The sequence below is a fragment of the Leptonotus elevatus genome, chromosome 18, assembly GCF_054856555.1.
Source record: "Leptonotus elevatus isolate MCC_2025b chromosome 18, RoL_Lele_1.0, whole genome shotgun sequence".
In the NCBI taxonomy this organism is placed as follows: Eukaryota; Metazoa; Chordata; class Actinopteri; order Syngnathiformes; family Syngnathidae; genus Leptonotus; species Leptonotus elevatus.
The window spans coordinates 1,823,699-1,841,377 of record NC_141256.1 but is presented as its reverse complement, the minus strand read 5'-3'; the positions used below and the strand labels follow the sequence as shown (position 1 = coordinate 1,841,377).

The 17,679-nt window shown below is 40.0% G+C and overlaps 1 protein-coding gene across 1 annotated transcript in view; it reads right to left on the bottom strand.

Moving 5' to 3' along the window:
* The window catches only part of lama4 (laminin, alpha 4), a 58,378-nt gene that overhangs the window by 14,448 nt on the left and 26,251 nt on the right, over window positions 1-17,679 (bottom strand). Inside the window, exons 15-27 of the mRNA XM_086061249.1 lie at window positions 14,048-14,196; window positions 13,087-13,228; window positions 12,909-13,002; window positions 12,712-12,828; window positions 12,135-12,320; window positions 11,385-11,524; window positions 10,934-11,098; window positions 8,650-8,795; window positions 8,394-8,556; window positions 8,169-8,302; window positions 7,359-7,530; window positions 5,017-5,148; window positions 4,770-4,912 (exon numbers count right to left, since the gene is read on the bottom strand). Of these exons, the coding sequence (XP_085917375.1) occupies window positions 4,770-4,912; window positions 5,017-5,148; window positions 7,359-7,530; window positions 8,169-8,302; window positions 8,394-8,556; window positions 8,650-8,795; window positions 10,934-11,098; window positions 11,385-11,524; window positions 12,135-12,320; window positions 12,712-12,828; window positions 12,909-13,002; window positions 13,087-13,228; window positions 14,048-14,196 (1,883 nt within the window). The remainder of the gene's footprint in view (window positions 1-4,769; window positions 4,913-5,016; window positions 5,149-7,358; window positions 7,531-8,168; window positions 8,303-8,393; window positions 8,557-8,649; window positions 8,796-10,933; window positions 11,099-11,384; window positions 11,525-12,134; window positions 12,321-12,711; window positions 12,829-12,908; window positions 13,003-13,086; window positions 13,229-14,047; window positions 14,197-17,679) is intronic.

Here is a 17,679-nt window from a genome sequence, read left to right as displayed (position 1 = left end):
GCGGGACTGGGCGAGAGGAGGCTGGCTGGCGTGGCGGGACTGGGCGAGAGGAGGCTGGCTGGCGTGGCGGGATAGAGCGAGAGGAGGCTGGTAGCCATGACTGGACTGGACTGGCTTGACTTGGCAGAATGTGGAGAACTTAGCAGGAACGTGGAGAACTTAACTGTGAATAGGACGACTAGACTTGAGACGTAGCTTGACGCGACGGTAAACAGTCTCCCACACACGACTTCGACACCTGACGTAGACAATGATCCCACACCGACTGGACAAACACAACAGACTAAATACACCAACTTTAATGAGACACACCTGGGAAACACTATAGGAAGAGGGCACCGATTGGTCAAACACACTGGGAAGGGAACAGGCACACAGGTGGACGTAATCAGACATAACGAGACAGGGGAAACACTCCGAAACACAAGACAAACACCAATCACAGAAAGACACAACAAACACACCAAAATAAACAAAACCCTAACCCATACAAAACCGAAACATGACAGCAGAAGCGCGGTCACGCGCTCCCGGCCTTAATGGGTTAAAAACATGGTACTGTAAACAAAATAAATTGTCAAAAAGAAGTTTGACTTTTTTTGATATTTTTTACCATTTAGTTAAACACACATGATCTATAAACCATGTAAAACTTCATTGTTGATGAAAATACACCGCGAGTCTGATGTACAGTGTTCCCTCGTTTTCCGCTGGGGTTAGGTTTTAAAAAATACTCTAAAGAAGTATAATGAAGGAATAAATGAAATCCGCGAAGTAGTTAGCTATATGTTTTACATTTATTATAAATGTTTTAAAGCTCTAAAACCACGAAGTTTATACACTTTTCGCATCGAGGCATTTACATTTTCTCACATTTCTCTCTTTTCAACATTCTCAATGTTCAAACCTTCATAAAGTTTATATAATAGGTACATTACTGTAAAAATAAAAATAAAAAGCTAAATTGTACCAAAAAAAAACAGTGAAAAGTGAACCGCGTTATAGCGAGGGAACACTTTATTTGTATTTTTTTTTTTATATGGCCTCCTTTTTGACTTTCTGGAAGTGGCCACCCTAGATACTTCAAACCTTTACCAAAAGCGTTAGCCAGTGTACGGCAAGAGATCCTGGAGGTTCAAGTAAGTTTTTTTTAAACTGAAAATTTTAAATATGAGGCTTGGTAAATAATTGTATATAAAGCGTTATATAAGTGTACTCCATTTATTGTTATGATCAATTCAAACTGGATTTTTTATTTTTCGGTCTATAACGTGTTTTTCGGCAAAACTACAACTAGTAACCCATTCAAATGGGTTTGTGATTAGGTGGGTAAATGGTAATGCATATGTATTTGTAGTATAGATGCTGAATTCCAACAAGTTACAACAAATGTTGTCCATGTTGAATAAAGTTTTTAACATCAAACAGTTGTTGTCAATGCATTACTTCTTTCCACGTCAACTCCACATTCCTTGGATCTGATGCTGACCGTAGCGGTGATCGGGCTAGCTGAAGCTAACAGGAGGCTAACCTCATTCCTGCCCCTTCGACCAGTGGAGTGTGTGCTGTTTGTTTGTTTGTTTGTTTGTGCATCATCATAACATCCTGTTGAAAGTATTTTGGTCCATAACAAAAAATGCATTTTTAGGCAATTTTTGGCAGCTGAAAATGTTGGTGATTTTATAATTTTGTCCTCAGTGTGTGTATGTGGGTGTGTATATCTGTACACAAATTAACAGATAGTGAAAAGGCTCCAAGAGGAAGTCGGAACCTGGAGTACAGTTGAATGAGCTTTACTATTGTGCTTCTATTTCTGTGTTTGTTTCTCTTGACAATAGTATTTACTTTTCCAAGGCTCAATCAGGGAGAGGCAATGGTGAGAAATGGTACTATAGTTCTACATTCACTGAAAGTGCCCTACTGGAGGTGTCACATGATTAAATCTACCCATCAGAACAGAGGCTGGAATTTAAAAGAAATTGCGCTACACCGTCAGTAGAGGGAAGCAAAGCAAAGTCTGTAGTAATAAATACATTTATCCCAGATATGTCAAACTGTATATTAATATCGTTCACACACTTAAAAATACTTTAAAAAAAATAATCAAGCCCAAGACCAGATTTTAACAAATTTCTCAGAATTTATTTGAACTTCTTTATTTTTCCCTTTCTAGTCTGTATACTTTCTCCACCTCAGAAATGTTCAGTGAAGTAAGTTCACCGGTGTTGTTTTGTTTGACACACTCTAAACGAGCCCTCACATTATTTAGCCTTTTAATTGGCAACCCCAGGCACCGCACAACTGCGGTTACCTCATTTGGTAAATCTCAATTGGTTGGCGACAAGTAATAAGTTAAGGTAAGTTACTGTTTGCTTGTCCCTAGTAGGAATATGAGTGTTTCCCCACTGGTTTTCACTGTGGGGGATTGATACTGGGGTTTGGGAGAATTCAGAACAAGCAGGTGGCTCGCCAGAAAGAAGAAGACTGGGAAGACTAGTTTTTTTAGCATGCATTTAATAGCAGTGTTGGGAATGTTACTTTAAAAAAGTAATTAGTTATAGTTACTCATTACTTGCTTAAAAAAAAAAACTGAGTTAGTAATTGAATTACTTCATAATAAAAGTATCTCGTTACCAGGGAAAGTAACTATTTTCACTACTTAAAAAAAAAGTTTTATATCCACCAATTTGGATTATTTATTTTTTAAATATATATATATATTATTATTAGAGCTGTCAAATGATTAAAAAATTTGAATGAGATTAATCACATCTTAGAATTTTGATTAATCACGATTAATCACTTAAATAAAAAGGCTTTTTTATCAAAAAAAAATTCCTGCCAAATTTGAAGCACACCGGTTATGTGTTAATTCTTTTGACATTTAATGTTATGAGGATGTATTTTTTTGATCCACTGCACGCGCTCATCCTCCTCTTTTTCTAATCAGTTAATTACTTGCATAATTAAAAATTGAAAAAAAATGACCCCAATATTTTGACATGAACAAATATTCTAAATGTAATATGCAAACATTTATTTTTTAAATTCTTTACTTTAATGCATGTAATTATGTTTATTGCTCAAACACAACCTGTGCTACCTTAAACGTAGCCATCCGCTGTCACGCTAAGGGATCATCTTCATCTATGGTCAAAATTAATAGTGCTATTAATATGCGTTAATTCATGATTAATGCGATAATTTTTTGTGGTTAATTAATCAGTTAACGCTTTAACTTTGACAGCACTTATTATTATTATTATTATTATATTTTTATACAAGGAATTCTAATTACTTCCAGGCTATATAGGGTGTTTTCATTTATTTTTTAGACTATTTATGTCACACAAATGCCTCACTCCATAATATGACACATCATACAAAAATTTGTATAATAATAATAATTCATTAAATTTGGAGTGGTGATGTATGTTCTACCAGTTACTACAGCAATCATAATAATAAAAATAAATAAATACATACTGGATATATGGTGATTTGTGGCACTTATGTCAACTATTGGTAATTTGTAGACAGTCCTAGCCAGTCCCTCCAGGATTCCACGGGCATTTTTTTATGATTGTTGCGGGCTAAAATAATCAATAATAGATAAAATAAATTGCCAATGCTATTAAAATATACATTGCTTAATGCTATCCTATTAATGCTATTATAGCCATAACTACTACTATATTTACTCCTCAGAATCATCAGCTTACACTTGATCTCTCTGAAAAACATACATGTACACTTTCAAATATGAGAGTATGGTGATATATATCTTCAGTTTATAATCCTACACATATAAAGACGTGATTGATTTACGTCAGAAAACTGCCCAACACTAGGCTTAACATGCATCATTCACATACAAATGTCACTCCATCGCCTCCATGTGTGTGAGCATATTTCAACACTTTTCACGTGTTTAGCACTCAGGAAATAAGACAAATACAATTGTTGGCTCTATTAATTACTCTAGGCGAGCGTGTCGCTATGACTTACCGGGATCTTTATCGCTGTTATGGTGCTTGTGGAGTCGCAATATGGCTCTTGGTGGAACATGATTGTCAACAAATTGCTCCTCATGGCGGCCGTTTTTCGGCAAATCTCGACAGTTATTTTTGATTAATGTCACTCTTGGCAAAGTTTTCAAAACAGTTCCAGTCGAGGACGTGGACTATTTGCTAAAATATGCTAAGCCTTAAGGCCCAGAAGGAAGAAGGACGACACGTCCGTCACGTCGTCACACGCTTCCGAGTCACCGCAGAGTGTCTTTGTAAGCTTACTTCGAGCCTTGAATCTAATAAATAAATTGTAACGCAACGCATTTCTTATACAATAACGATAACGGTGTTTCAAATATGGGGAGAATAATTAGTTAGATTAGTCCGTTTATGAAAAAAAAAACGGCATTACCTAACGCTGTTAGCTTAAACGCCATTTCCAACACTGTTTAATAGTCAGAAGGACATAGCTGCATGATGTCCAATTCCTACCTCAGCCTGGTTTGTAGCTCAGATATTATGTATGCTTGCACATTAAGGACTATTGTCCTGTTTTTATCTTAATTCCTCATTTAAAAAAAAGACAATTCAAACAACACATTTCTCCTTGTGTTTTTGTGGCTGCATAACATGAACGCCGCAGCTGGCTACTAGTTAATGTAGAAAGTTAACTTTCCCAACACTGAAATTCACAGTTCTCAAAGTCTAACATTAGACTGTACAGCAAGAGTGTTTTTGGCTGCAAGATTTTTTACTCACTGAGATAGGAGAACGTGTGAGGGCGCCCCACCAATGTAGATATCTGAGAATGGCAGAGTGGTTTTTGGATTCTCCATAGATTTAACATGGCTCTTGTCCACCAGAAGGATAACTTTCTTTGACTGATGATAGATCACTGATATCTGTTCCATTATTCAAACACAGATAGCCGAAATTATTACAAATAAAAATTAGCCTATTTACCTTGGGGAATGTAATGAGACCAATTGAAAAATGAAAAATGTACCTCGTGATATCTTGCATCATTTATTTTTAGCTTTGGTATGTTATCCTCCAGAAGTTTTGGCCCATCAGCGAAGCCAAAGTCGTACATTAGCCGCAAAAATCCATTTTTTATTTCTAAAAGAAAGAATTTATCCTGGGAAAAGGAAAGAATGAAAATGATTTTAGGTAAGTCTGTAGGCACTACTGTAGATGTCACTGCACTGATAAGTAACATTTTCATGAGCTTGAGTTAATTTATACATGTAGTGCATGTATTCATTCATTCAAGTTAAAACTTTGTTTAAAAAAATCAAGCCAACAGACATACATTATACACCTTAATAAACAGTAACATTGGATTAAAGCCCTAATCTCACTGAATGGCGCAGGCTTGCGAAGGTGCGCGTAGTCAGTGTTGCTTTTTTTTAGTCCTTCAGTGTTGTAAAACTTTGCAAAGACACTTGGCAGACACTCTTTACATTCTCAAACTGTTTTTTTGAACATATTCAAAATTTCCCTGCGACAAAAAAAAAGGAAGACCGCCGAAAAAGCAAAAATTGCTACGTACGCGCACACTCACAAACCTGAGCCACTCAGTGAGATACGGGCTTAAACATTTATTTTTTCACTGTTGTTAACTCATTCACTCCCAGCCATTTTCACTGAAGCAACCCCCTTTGCTCCCATCTGTTTTACTGGATTTTGACAGATTTTTCAAGGTCTACAGAATATTCGATTCTATTGCTATGAAAACCTTCCAAAAGAAAGATTAGCGTTTCTTCTTTCATCAGGAAAAACAAACAAACTATTTTTGGGAGTGCAGGCCTAAGTATTAATAAACGTATTTATACGTTTTGGGGTTTGAATTAGTTAACTATTACACCTCAGCGGAAGCGTATACCGTATCCCCTGAGTATTTTTTTTTTCTTTTTTTTTTTCTTCTTTTTTAGTTCTTCTCTTTTTTTTTTTTCTTTTTTTTTAAGAGCTCAGTATTGTTCATTCGGAAATGTCATCATCATTGCTCTTTTTTTTTTTTTTTTTTTTTTTTTTAAATATATATATATATATATATATACACATATATACATACATATATACATATATACATACATACATACATACATTTTTTTTTTTTTTGTGTGTGTGGGTGAGTATGTGTGTGTGCGTGCGTGCGTGCGTGCGTGCGTGTGTTTGTTAGCTCACCAGAAAACCTATTAGAAAAAAAATCTCATACCGTTCACCTAAATCGAACACCAGGAGACCCGAGGGGACCGAAGAAAACCAAGGAAGGTGAAATCCAGCACCGACCAGACACCCCCCACCAGAACTCCTCTCCAGCCCAAGAAACATCCAGACCCCAACAAATCCAAAAAACATAAAATCAGGGAGGCCTCAAGAGACCAACGGAGAGACCGAGAAAAGGAAGGAAGGACAGACGAAGCCGCGTGAGATCCGAGACACCAGCCTCCACCGATTCAATAACCTGAGGAGGAAACAGATTGTGTCTGAGTTTCGGTAGATGCTGGTGTGGTGGATCTGGCATGCATGAAAATCTCCACCAAAGAGGGGAGCCGTCGACCCCCGCCGGAACAGAGCAAGCGCAACACCTCAGGGCCCCCCAGGCCGCGGCAGCGCCAAAGGACGACCCCCGGGCCCCACCAGGGCCACCGGCCGGAGAGCAAACCCAGGAGCAGGAGCGCCCCCCGCCCCAACACGGCCCGCGCCCCCGGCCCAACGCAGCAGGACGGGGCACTGCAGGCCCACCAGGCACCCCACCGGCCCCCAACCCCCGCCCCCCGCACAACCCCCCGCCCCCCATCCACCCCCGCCACCCACCCCAACCCAGCCCCAGCCGCCCCCATGCCCCCAATCCCCCAGACACCCCCCACCCCCAGCACCCCCCACCCCGCAACCCCCACCACCGCCCCCCCCCCCCAACAAAGCCGCCCCCCCCCGACCCCACCCCGACCAACCGGCAGCCCCCCAACCCCCGACCCCCAGCCCCCGGGGACCACCCGCACCCAGGCACCGGCGCCGAAGAGGGGCCGGACAGCGGAGCGGAGAGGGCAGCCGCGCCCACCCCACCCCCCGCCGTGTGGAAGGACGGAACACCGGGGGCAGAAGGGGGAGATGGGGGCACCGGAGGGCGGCCGACACCCCCGAACCCCAGGCCCAGCGGGGGAAGGCCCCGGTCGTCACCCCAGCGTTCTTTGTGAAAATTAACCCCTGTTACTGAGTCCGCCAGCTCGCGGACTGGCGAACTCTACCCCTAAACCGTGAATGTGACCCCACCCAGTGTATATACAAGTGTGTGTGTGTGGTGCATTAATCCCCTGAGTATTAGTCACTATAATGTGAACTTACAGCATTGACCATGATGAAAAGCACGCCATTGTTTACAACTGTTCGCACTGAAATATCAAATCTGGTCACATAGCCAAATTTCCCCCTGCGCTCTATGTTATTGATCAGTGCATAGCCCTTTCCATCAAACAAATAGCTTGCAATGCGACTCTGTGAAAAGGCCAGTTTGTACCTGCAATTAAAAAAAGAAACTGAATTAGTTTAGTATAGGACACATTCAGGTTATACACAGTAATGACAAAACTGAATAACCATCAACTCATAAACTCCCTAAATTTGTTACAGCATTCAATAATATTAGCAGCTAGGCCACCTGCCACTAACTACACTTTTTGTAATAACCTGCAGGTGTATTGGTAATTCAATTTAATAACAAATTGTCTTTTTTTCCCCCAAAATCAGTTATTGTCAGCAATGATAAACAATAATAAAACGACTCTGTTTTTCAGGAGTTAACACGTGTTCGGCCCATTTACATTCTCAAAATTTCATCGTTGTGTTGCTGTCCAAGATTGGTTTCAGTGCTGTAAGATGCCAGTAAGATGCCAGTAAGATATATGTACACTGGTATTGTTGCCATTTAAAAAAAAAAAAACGTTTTTACTGTGTATTGTATGTGTTGTAATGCGTTCTAATGGACCAAGAGTCAGCTTAATAAAATAAAATAAATAATTAATAATAATAATGATTAAATAAAATGGATACTCAATTCACTTCAAAACGTTGGTGCTTTCATAATGAGAGGGATACTTCCTTCATAGTTGTGCTCCCAATGTAAAACTCCAATAATCACTAAGAATAGATAAATACCTGGAACATGGTGTTGATGCAACCACATCCATGTTGTGAGTGTTATTGAAATTATATAAACTGATAACATCATTGTTCAGCGAGGCCAACTCGATGCAGCCCACAAAGGGAGCAAGAGTCAAAGGTGGTGGGAGCTGAAGTGAAACAATAAATTATTGTAATATTCAGATACATATGGAAATTATTCAATACATATGTACTTGTTTATAGCTATGAATAAAATACCTTTGTATCTGGTGGGACACCCCCAACAAAGAACACCATGTCTTTCGGGTCAACGTCAAAAAGTGAGTCGGTTCCCGGAGCTTCGCCTTTCTGAATGAACTTCTGTTCATCTGTGGATCTCTGGCTGGGAATGACTAGGTAGATTTTCCCATGTCTGCCCAACCTGATAAAAAAATTATAAACACATGACATCATTGTAAGACAGGATGTTATTGATTAAATTTGTTTGACAGTAGTGAAACCCTCATGATAGTACCTCTCTACTTTGATGTAGTTGAAGACCGCAGGCCATTGGCTGACTGGTTTTGAGCTCAGTGGGATTTCAATGTATTCACCACCAAGATTATACATGTACACAAGGTTGTCATTCTTGATGGCAAGTCCCATGTAGTCTTTCTTACCCTAGCAGCACAGTAGGGAGCAAGAAAAATATTTGAATATTGCAAAAACTATTCGCTAGTAGGGACAAAGGCATTAGCACATTCCATGTGTGTGGACCACAGGAAAACAGAAAATAATAAGGATTGTGCTGCATACAGTTGTGCACAATGCCATATACAGTACAGGCCAAAAGTTTGGACACACTTTCTTATTCAACACATTTGCTTTATTCTCATGACTGGTTACTTGGCAGATCTTCACTGTAGGCATTAAACTATGCATGATATGAACTGATGTGGAGTTATGTATGTACTTTAAAAAAGTGAAATAACCAAAAACATGTTTTATATTATAGATTCTTCAAAATAGCCATCCTTTGCTCTGGTTACCTTTTTGCATACTTTTGGCAATCTTACCTTTGGGAACTCCTTAAAGACTGTTGAAAACCCCTTTCAGGTGACTTCTAATCTCATTGAGAGAATGTCAAGAATGCAAAAAAGTAATCAGAGAAAAGGGTGGCTATTTATTTATGTATTTATTTTTATTTTCACCTTTTCTTGTTAAGTACATAACTCCAAATGTGTTCGTTAGTTGTCATAGTTGTCACAGCTTTGGTGCCTTCAGTGAGAATCTACAATGTACATAGTCATGAAAATAAATCAAATGTATTGAATGAGCAGGCGTGTCAAAACTTTTGGCCTGTACTGTACTTTTCTCAGGTAAAAATATTTTGGGGCTTTTTTTTCCCTCTCAAATATTTGGCATTGACAAAAAAAATAAACTGCTGAAAAATTAGTAGGGGTGTCAGTTGGCATATCTAGACGTCCTATCTCCAGCAGAACAAAAAGGCTCGCAAGAGTGTTCGCATGTTACGAATGTTGTCGTATTTTTATTTTTTTTGTTAGGGTTAATTCAAGGTCGCAAAGACGTTCGCCAGCAGTTTTAATGGTCGCAAACCAGTTTTACAGTAAATTCTGTAGAGTGAATTTGACTCTATTAGAGTGGGACCAAATATACTCAGTTTTAGAGTAACATTTACACTTGGAAGAGAGTAAAATAAAGAATTTGGGGGGGGGGGAGTAAAAGTCACTCAAGGGTTGAGGAATGAACTCACGACCTTTAGCTTGGGAGACTGCCACACTACCACCTGAGATATTCCCCATTATATTCAAGAGGAGACCAAACACATTCATTTTGGTCTAGGAGTTACAAAGTTTCCAGCTGACAGGAGCAATATACTAATAAAGAGCAGGAACTGGGAGTAGATCGGCTGTCTCCCAAGTTGAAGTTTGTGAGGTTGAACCCTTCAGTGACTTTCATTTATTTCTTTTTTTAAATTCTTTATTTTACTCTCTTCAAAGTGTAAATATTACTCTAAAGCTGAGTCCATTTGGTCCCACTCTAAATAGAATCAGATTTATTCTACATAATTTACTGTGTTCTTGTTACAAAGAATTGTTTAACATTTCTTGGCCAGGCCAAGAAATTTCTGACATGAACGAACCCTCAGGAAAAAAATAAATCACATTCACTATGTGTGCACACCCTTGCGAGCTTTTGCCGCCCAGTGAGATTCGAGCTTAAGGTGGTCGGTGAATTTAGTGGTGGAAATCCTCAAACCCAACGCAGGACAACAGCCAAACACTATAAAGTAGGGACAGAATGATTCTGACCTCAACATTGTGAGTTGTTGGGGAGAATACTTTGAAGACCTCTTCAATGGGGACTCTGAGGTGAGCTCTCTTCTCAATTTACCAGTCAATCTACATTCCTACACTCAGCAACAGTTTGTCTCAGGATGTTCAACCACATGCTTGAAAGACTAAGTCTCCCAGCTGGCCTGGGAATGATCTCAAGATCCACCCGGCCATTAGAGCTGGATGAAGAGAGAGGGAAGTCTGGGATACCCTACTTAACATGCTGTCTGTCTGTCTGTCTGTCTGGCTGGACAATTACATGTTAGTCAAACACAATCTCATGCTATTTAATTGGAAGGTGTATCCAAACTGTTGCAGGTAATATACACCTACATGCTGCAAATCACAATAAGACACGATTTTAGACGCCATATTGTTGATTTTAGTAACTAGCATTTCTTGGAGCTCTTCCCTTTGTGCATCCACTGTTATCAAATCACAATAGTATGGGAATATCCTTACGTTTCTGTCTCCTAGGTATAAAATGAAACGGTCCTCAATAGGATCCTTGTCTGGGTCAACTTTCATATATAAGCTGATGGATGTCACCGCCTTCAGGTCTTCCAGGTTGGTATCAGTGTGAATCTCCACTGAAGACTGACCATTGAACTTCATGGACACTTGAACCTAGAGCGGAAAATATATATTGCAAAATGTGACATTGCATTTTTAGGGTCTGCATACTATACATCCATGTAGTCTTTTAAAATAAGATCATGTTTCAAAATAGTTATTTATAATTTCTAGTGTGAATACAATACAGTTAAGAATTTTAGTGGTGTCATAAAATTCAATTCCAATGACAATAAGAAAATATATGAAAGGCTGCTTTATATGGAAGCACGTGTGTTAAATTTTGTGATATTTGGGATATAGCTGAAGCTAGATTTGAATATGTTGTGTGAGAACTAACCTTCTTTGCCACACTTCTGGCCTGGGCTATGAGTTCTCTGATTCTCATGACATTGACGGTTATATTATTAACGGGCTTCTTCTGCTCAACCACCTTCAGTTTATCCAAAAGTTCAGGAACGAGAAAATTGAGGTGATCCACTGTGAAGTATAAAACACTTAATATGTAAGTAATGACTATCATTTAATTTATTAATGTTTTTCAAAAATAATGTACATTTTCTTATTATAAATTGACAATATTTTTAGCGAGTACATCAATTATCAGAGACTAAAAGTAGGCAATCCTTTGTTTGTGTCAGGAGGCAAAGTTTGGTGGAGGACCCAAACACAGGGAAGCAGGTCAAGGAGGCAGAGGGGATGTAAAGAAAAAAAGGAATTTAATTATACAAAACAAAAGCGGACTCCAAATGACAATGAAACAAAATGTGGGGAGGACAACAAGGCAAAAAAAACCTGGCAGCATGACGGGAGGAAAACGACAATGAATCGACGCAGACAGAGGGGAGACAGGAGACTAAATACACACACTAACGACACAAGACACACCTGGGGCAAGACACAAGTGGCTGAGGGCACTGATTGGTTGACACGAGGAAGGGCAGGATTACACTTAACAAAATGGGAGACACACAAGGAAAAACAGAACCCAAACATGACAGTTTGGGATTAGATGAATAACTGACGCACACAAAAATCTACTAGTAAATGAAGAGTTTCTTGAAGGACAACAGTGTATAAGATCACATACCTGATTCCTTTGCAGAGTCAATGGCTTGCTCGTAGGCAGCTGTAGAGTATTTGTTTTTAATCAGATTGTCGGCCCATTCCTCTACTTTGTAACTGATCGGCGTAATTGTCTCAAGCACTGCTGCTGAGCGGTTAAGAGTTCCCTCAGCCACCTTGAGTGTATACTCCAGTCGCTGGTTAGTTCTAGCTAGAAAGGGTTAGAGAAGCTGTGATTAAGTAATTTATAAGTCCAGGTTTAGAGCATTACATTTGACTTATTAAAAGAGATACATTTGAAGACTTCAATTAAAAAAGATGGATAACAATTCATATTGATAATACAATTAAAAGCTTACGTTTTCTGCATTTATTCATTTGTTTTGCTTAGCCCATGTACTGAGAAAACAAAATACACACAGGTAGCGATAACAATTTTATTCCAACCAATGGTCATTTAGCACCTCATCTTACAGGTGTGTGACATCTAATTTGGATTGTGTAAAACTGTAAATATATATTTGCACAGAAAAAGAAAAAAAAACAAGGCCCAACAGCATCCCAAAACAACATATCTAGACAAGTACTGGACTGTCTTCTACCTGTCTGAAGTTCATAAATATCCTGCACCATTTCTTCAAGTCTTTTGGAGTTTTTATCCAAGGTATTTTTTGTCTCTTCAATATATTTCAACTTGTCAGCCACCTCGGCTTCCACTTCTAGAATCAGAATGCTATAAATGTGGGATAATCATTGTACGCAACAAAGTTGGCATAACCAGTGTTTAAGTGTTGCTTACCTATTTGTTCGGAATGCAATGAAACAGACTCCTTGAAAACATTGTCACATTTGACCACTAGATCATCAAGCTGCGTGTTGATCCCAGTGACCGACTGAAGCATGGACCAAAAAAGGACAAAGTAACTTAATGTTGACGGAAATACCAAATATACTTGCCAAATATTCTGTGAACTTACATCATTTGCCGTGTGGGATAAGTTCAAGGTCGTGAGTGACGTGATATTGGCATTGTTGATGTATTTCACTATATTAGTGTAGACATTGGCAGCACTTATGGCCTTTTGCACAAAGCCATTGGTATCACTCTCTCGCAGGTCCCTGGAACAAATAAGAAAAGCATATGTTTTAGTGTTATTACCCAGTCTAGAGGACACCCTCAACCTCAGAGATCCTGGTTGGTCTGTTATTCCCACCCAAGCAGACAGACAGGACCCAAGAATGAAGAAGGGAGGGCTACCAGCCACCTCTGACCCCACCATAGCCATCTGACCAGAAGAGGCCAGACCCCAGGAGACATGCTATATGTGAAGGGGAGGTCCTGGCTTGAATATGTGTCCTGTGCACGATCACCCGTACAGACCTTACAGACTCAACTAAAACTTCAGCTCTTGGCAAAAAAAAAAGAAAAGGTATCTACCAATGTAGAACTGGTCTAATGGTCTTTAGAAATGTCTTAGCGATATAAGAGTATACTATAGTTCAAGTCACTTATCTAATTACAGTATGTGTTCCAAACCATCGTAGTGCATCAAAATTGGAGGACAGGTGATGGCTCGGTAAGGGCTTGCTCAGCTAACCTGTAGCTTTCCCCAGATTGAAACCAGATTAATGAGATGACCTCCAAAGAATAGATATATGGATACATTTGGTGCAAGATGGTACAGTACAACGTCAAAGCTCAATTGACCTCATATGAGGCCCATTCCCATTCAACCCCATGAGTGTGTGTCATGCTTAGAACTAGAGAATAGGCAGGGCAGTGGAAATCACACCACCCAATTGTATTGCAGTTGTAACTGTATTGCCCAAAAAAAGCCTTGTGAGGAATACTTACAATGAGTGTACTGTATTGGGAATATGTGCGTGATGCATGATACAAGAGGCTCCATTAATGCTCTATTAAGATACTTTTCTTACTCCTCCAGTTTGGTGGCTTGTTGTTCAAGCTCTTCAGCATTCAAATCCGCCCTTCCAACCAATTCTGTATCAGCAGATGAGAGCTGTTCCATCTTCTCTATCAGCTTTTGGCTGGCACCATCAATTGCAGCGTGGTACTGTGTTATATTCTGTTCACAAAAGCAAAGAGAAACACACATGCAAGCACTCATTATTACACTGCAAAAAAAAACCGTGGATGGAAGCGTTCGCACAGCTCTTGAGCCACAGGCCTGGCCTTTTGTTCAGCGTTTTTTTCCCTCTGCTAGAGGTGATTTTGAGTTTGTGAATAAACTGCTGCCGTTGAGGCCAACCTACTCCCTGCGCCTGGGTCCTCCCTTCCTCGTTGTGTCAGGATACATTATTCATGCACTCACAAATTCACACTGTGGTGGCGGTAAGCTACTTAAGTAGCCACAGCTGCCCAGGGGCAGGCTGATGGAAGCGTGGCTGCCAGTGTGCGCCTACGGCCCCTCCAACCACCACCAAACATTCGCACCTTCCATACACCAGTGTGATAAGCACTGGAGGCAATGTGTGTTAAGTGCCTTGCCCAAGGACACAACGACACATGACTTGGGGAGAGCGGGGATCGAATAGCCAACATTCTAGTTACTGCACAACCGTCTCTACACCTTGAGCCACGGCCGTCACGATTAAGATGATTTGAATACTCCCACAATTCCTTTCATCACCATATTCAAACTAAATAGTCATTTTTCCTTTCAGTTCTTTAATGTATAGTTATGTACGTTAGTGACTTAATGATTACTATGATGTTAGGAATCAGTTGCTTTTCAACACATCAATCGTTACTCTGTAATCTCAGTACTCAATATCCTTTATTAGAGACTAATTGGTAATCTCCCAAACACAAGGGTGCTAGAGAACATGTGAGCTCCTAAGGTCCTCCCAGCCGGTAGATGCGGTATAAATGTATTGTTCTTTGTTTCCTTGGCAATTTTAAGCACTGTCCCCAAACACATGTTAACTTGTGCCTCTGGATTGTCTAATCAAATGAGTTGGGATTTTCCAAGAACAGAGCTTGTTGTATTGCACAGCATTGATTCTGGACCTGCAATGAGTATTCTTTCTTTCCTGAGTTTCTCTTCTTTTGTAAAGACTTCTACCTGTGTGGTCATCATCATTGCTTACTACAACTTGAGTTCCTTGTCGAGTGAACTGGCATAAGACTATCGATATAGCAAGCCAAAGACCGTCATTTATTTTTTTTTTATTTTTTTTTTAAAGAGCTCAGTATTGTTCATTCGGTAATGTCATCATCATTGCTCTTTTTTTTTTCTTTTCTTTTTTTTTTAATATATATATATATATATATATATATATATATATATATATAGATATATATATATATATATACTTTTTTTTTTTTTTTGTATGTGCGTGCGTGCGTGCGTGCGTGCGTGCGTGCGTGCGTGCGTGCGTGCGTGTATTTGTTAGCTCACCAAAAACCTATTAGAAAAAATCCCATACCGTTCACCTAAACCGAACACCGCCGTCAGGAGACCCGAGGGGACCAAAGAAAACCAAGGAAGGTGAAATCCAGCACCCACCAGAATTCTTCCCCAACCCCAGAAACATCTAAATTCCAACAAATCCCCCAAAAAAAAAAATCAGGGAGACCTCAAGAGACCGAAGGAGAGACTGAAGAAAGGAAGGAAGGACAGACGAAGCCGAGTGAGATCCACAGACACCAGCCTCCACCGATTCAATGACCTGAGGAGGAAGCAGATTGTGTCTGAGTTTCGATAGATGCTGTTGTGGTGGATCTGGCATGCATGAAAATCTCCACCAAAGAGGGGAGCCGTCGACCCCTGCCAGGACAGAGCAAGCGCAACACCTCAGGGCCCCCCAGGCCGCGGCAGCGCCAAAGGACGACACCCGGGCCCCGCCAGGGCCACCGGCCGCATAGCAAACCCAGGAGCAGGAGCGCCCCCCACCCCAACACGGCCCGCGCCCCCGACCCAACGCAGCTGGACGGGGCACTGCAGGCCCGCCAGGCACCCCACCGGCCCCCAACCCCCGCACCCCCCACCCACCCCCGCCATCCACCCTAACCCAGCCCCAGCCGCCCCCAGGTCCCCAATCCCCCAGACACCCCCCACCCCCAGCACCCCCCCCCCACCCCGCAACCCCCCACCACCACCAGTCCAAGACAGCGGAAAGTTTTTCTAAGACTTTAGTCCAGAAACACATAACCGGAGTACATAATCATAAAGCATGAAAATAAGTGTCTGTAGTGTTTTGTAAACACTGGAGACAAATGTCGGAGTCTGAGAGTCCCATTTTCTTCATCATATATTGAGTAATATATGTTCTGTGAATAATTTTATATTGGATAAATTGTAAATTTGTGTGTTTTGTCATTTTAAAAACGTTTTCACAAACTTGAATCCAAAAGTCAGATTCCGGAGCTATAGACAAGTCTGTTTCCCATTTTGAGATGGGTAAAGACGTTTTATCAGTATATGAAAGTAACTTATATATTTTTGAGAGTTTTTTTGTCGGAGAAAGCTTGGTAATATCTTTAGCTAAAACAGGCGGTTGGAGCGTACCCTGAAGTGTTGGAATTTGTCTCTTTATCATACTTTTAACTAGCAAATAATGTAAAAAAATTCCGTTTTTTATTTTGTATTTTTGGAGCAAGGATGTATATGATATAAACATATTATCTGAGAAGAGATGGTGGAGATGTGTAATTCCTTTCTGCTCCCACACACTGAAATAAAACGATTGGTTGTTAATTTGAAAGTCGGGGTTATGCCATAGGGGAGAAAGTCCACTTGGGCTTTTGTAATTTCTAGTGCCTTCCACCAGGCAGTCAGGGTGGCGGAAATCATTGGATTTTTAAAACAGTTATGTCGCTTAATCGATGTTGTAATAAAGAGTAAATCTAGGAGTCTGAGGTTATCACAATCCTTCTGTTCTAGTTCCAGCCAACAGTTAGTATCTCTATTGGGTTGTGCCCATAAAATAATATATTGTAGCTGGTTGGCTATATAGTAGTGCATAAAATTTGGTGCCTCAAGACCTCCTTTGGATTTATTTTTCTGAAGAGTAGATAGACTAATCTTTGCTTTTTTTTTATTCCAGTAAAATTTTGTAACGGCTGAGTCCAACAACTGGAACCAGTTAGCCGTAGGTTTAAATGGAATCATTGGGAAAAAATAGTTTATTTTGGGTAAAACTTTCATTTTAATAGTGGCTATTCGTCCTATTAGAGAAATAGGAAGATTATTCCAGCGCTCCAAGTCACTATAAATGCTATCCAGAAGTGGAGTAAAGTTTAAATGAATTAAATCAGTTAATTTAGGTGAGATTTTTATGCCTAAGTATTTGAAATTACCTATAGGAAATGAGTAGTGTGGGTCCTGGCTTGCAGGGTTCCATGAATTTTCTGTAATAGGTAGAAGTGTTGATTTTGTCCAGTTAATAGAATAATTTGATAACTGTGAGAATTTAGTTATTAAGTTAAATACTTCCCCTAACAAAATAGCAGGCTTTTCTAAATAAAGTAAAATATCATCGGCATATAGATTAATTTTATGTTCTGTTACCCCAGAGTGAATTCCTTGAATCCTTCTTTCCTGGCG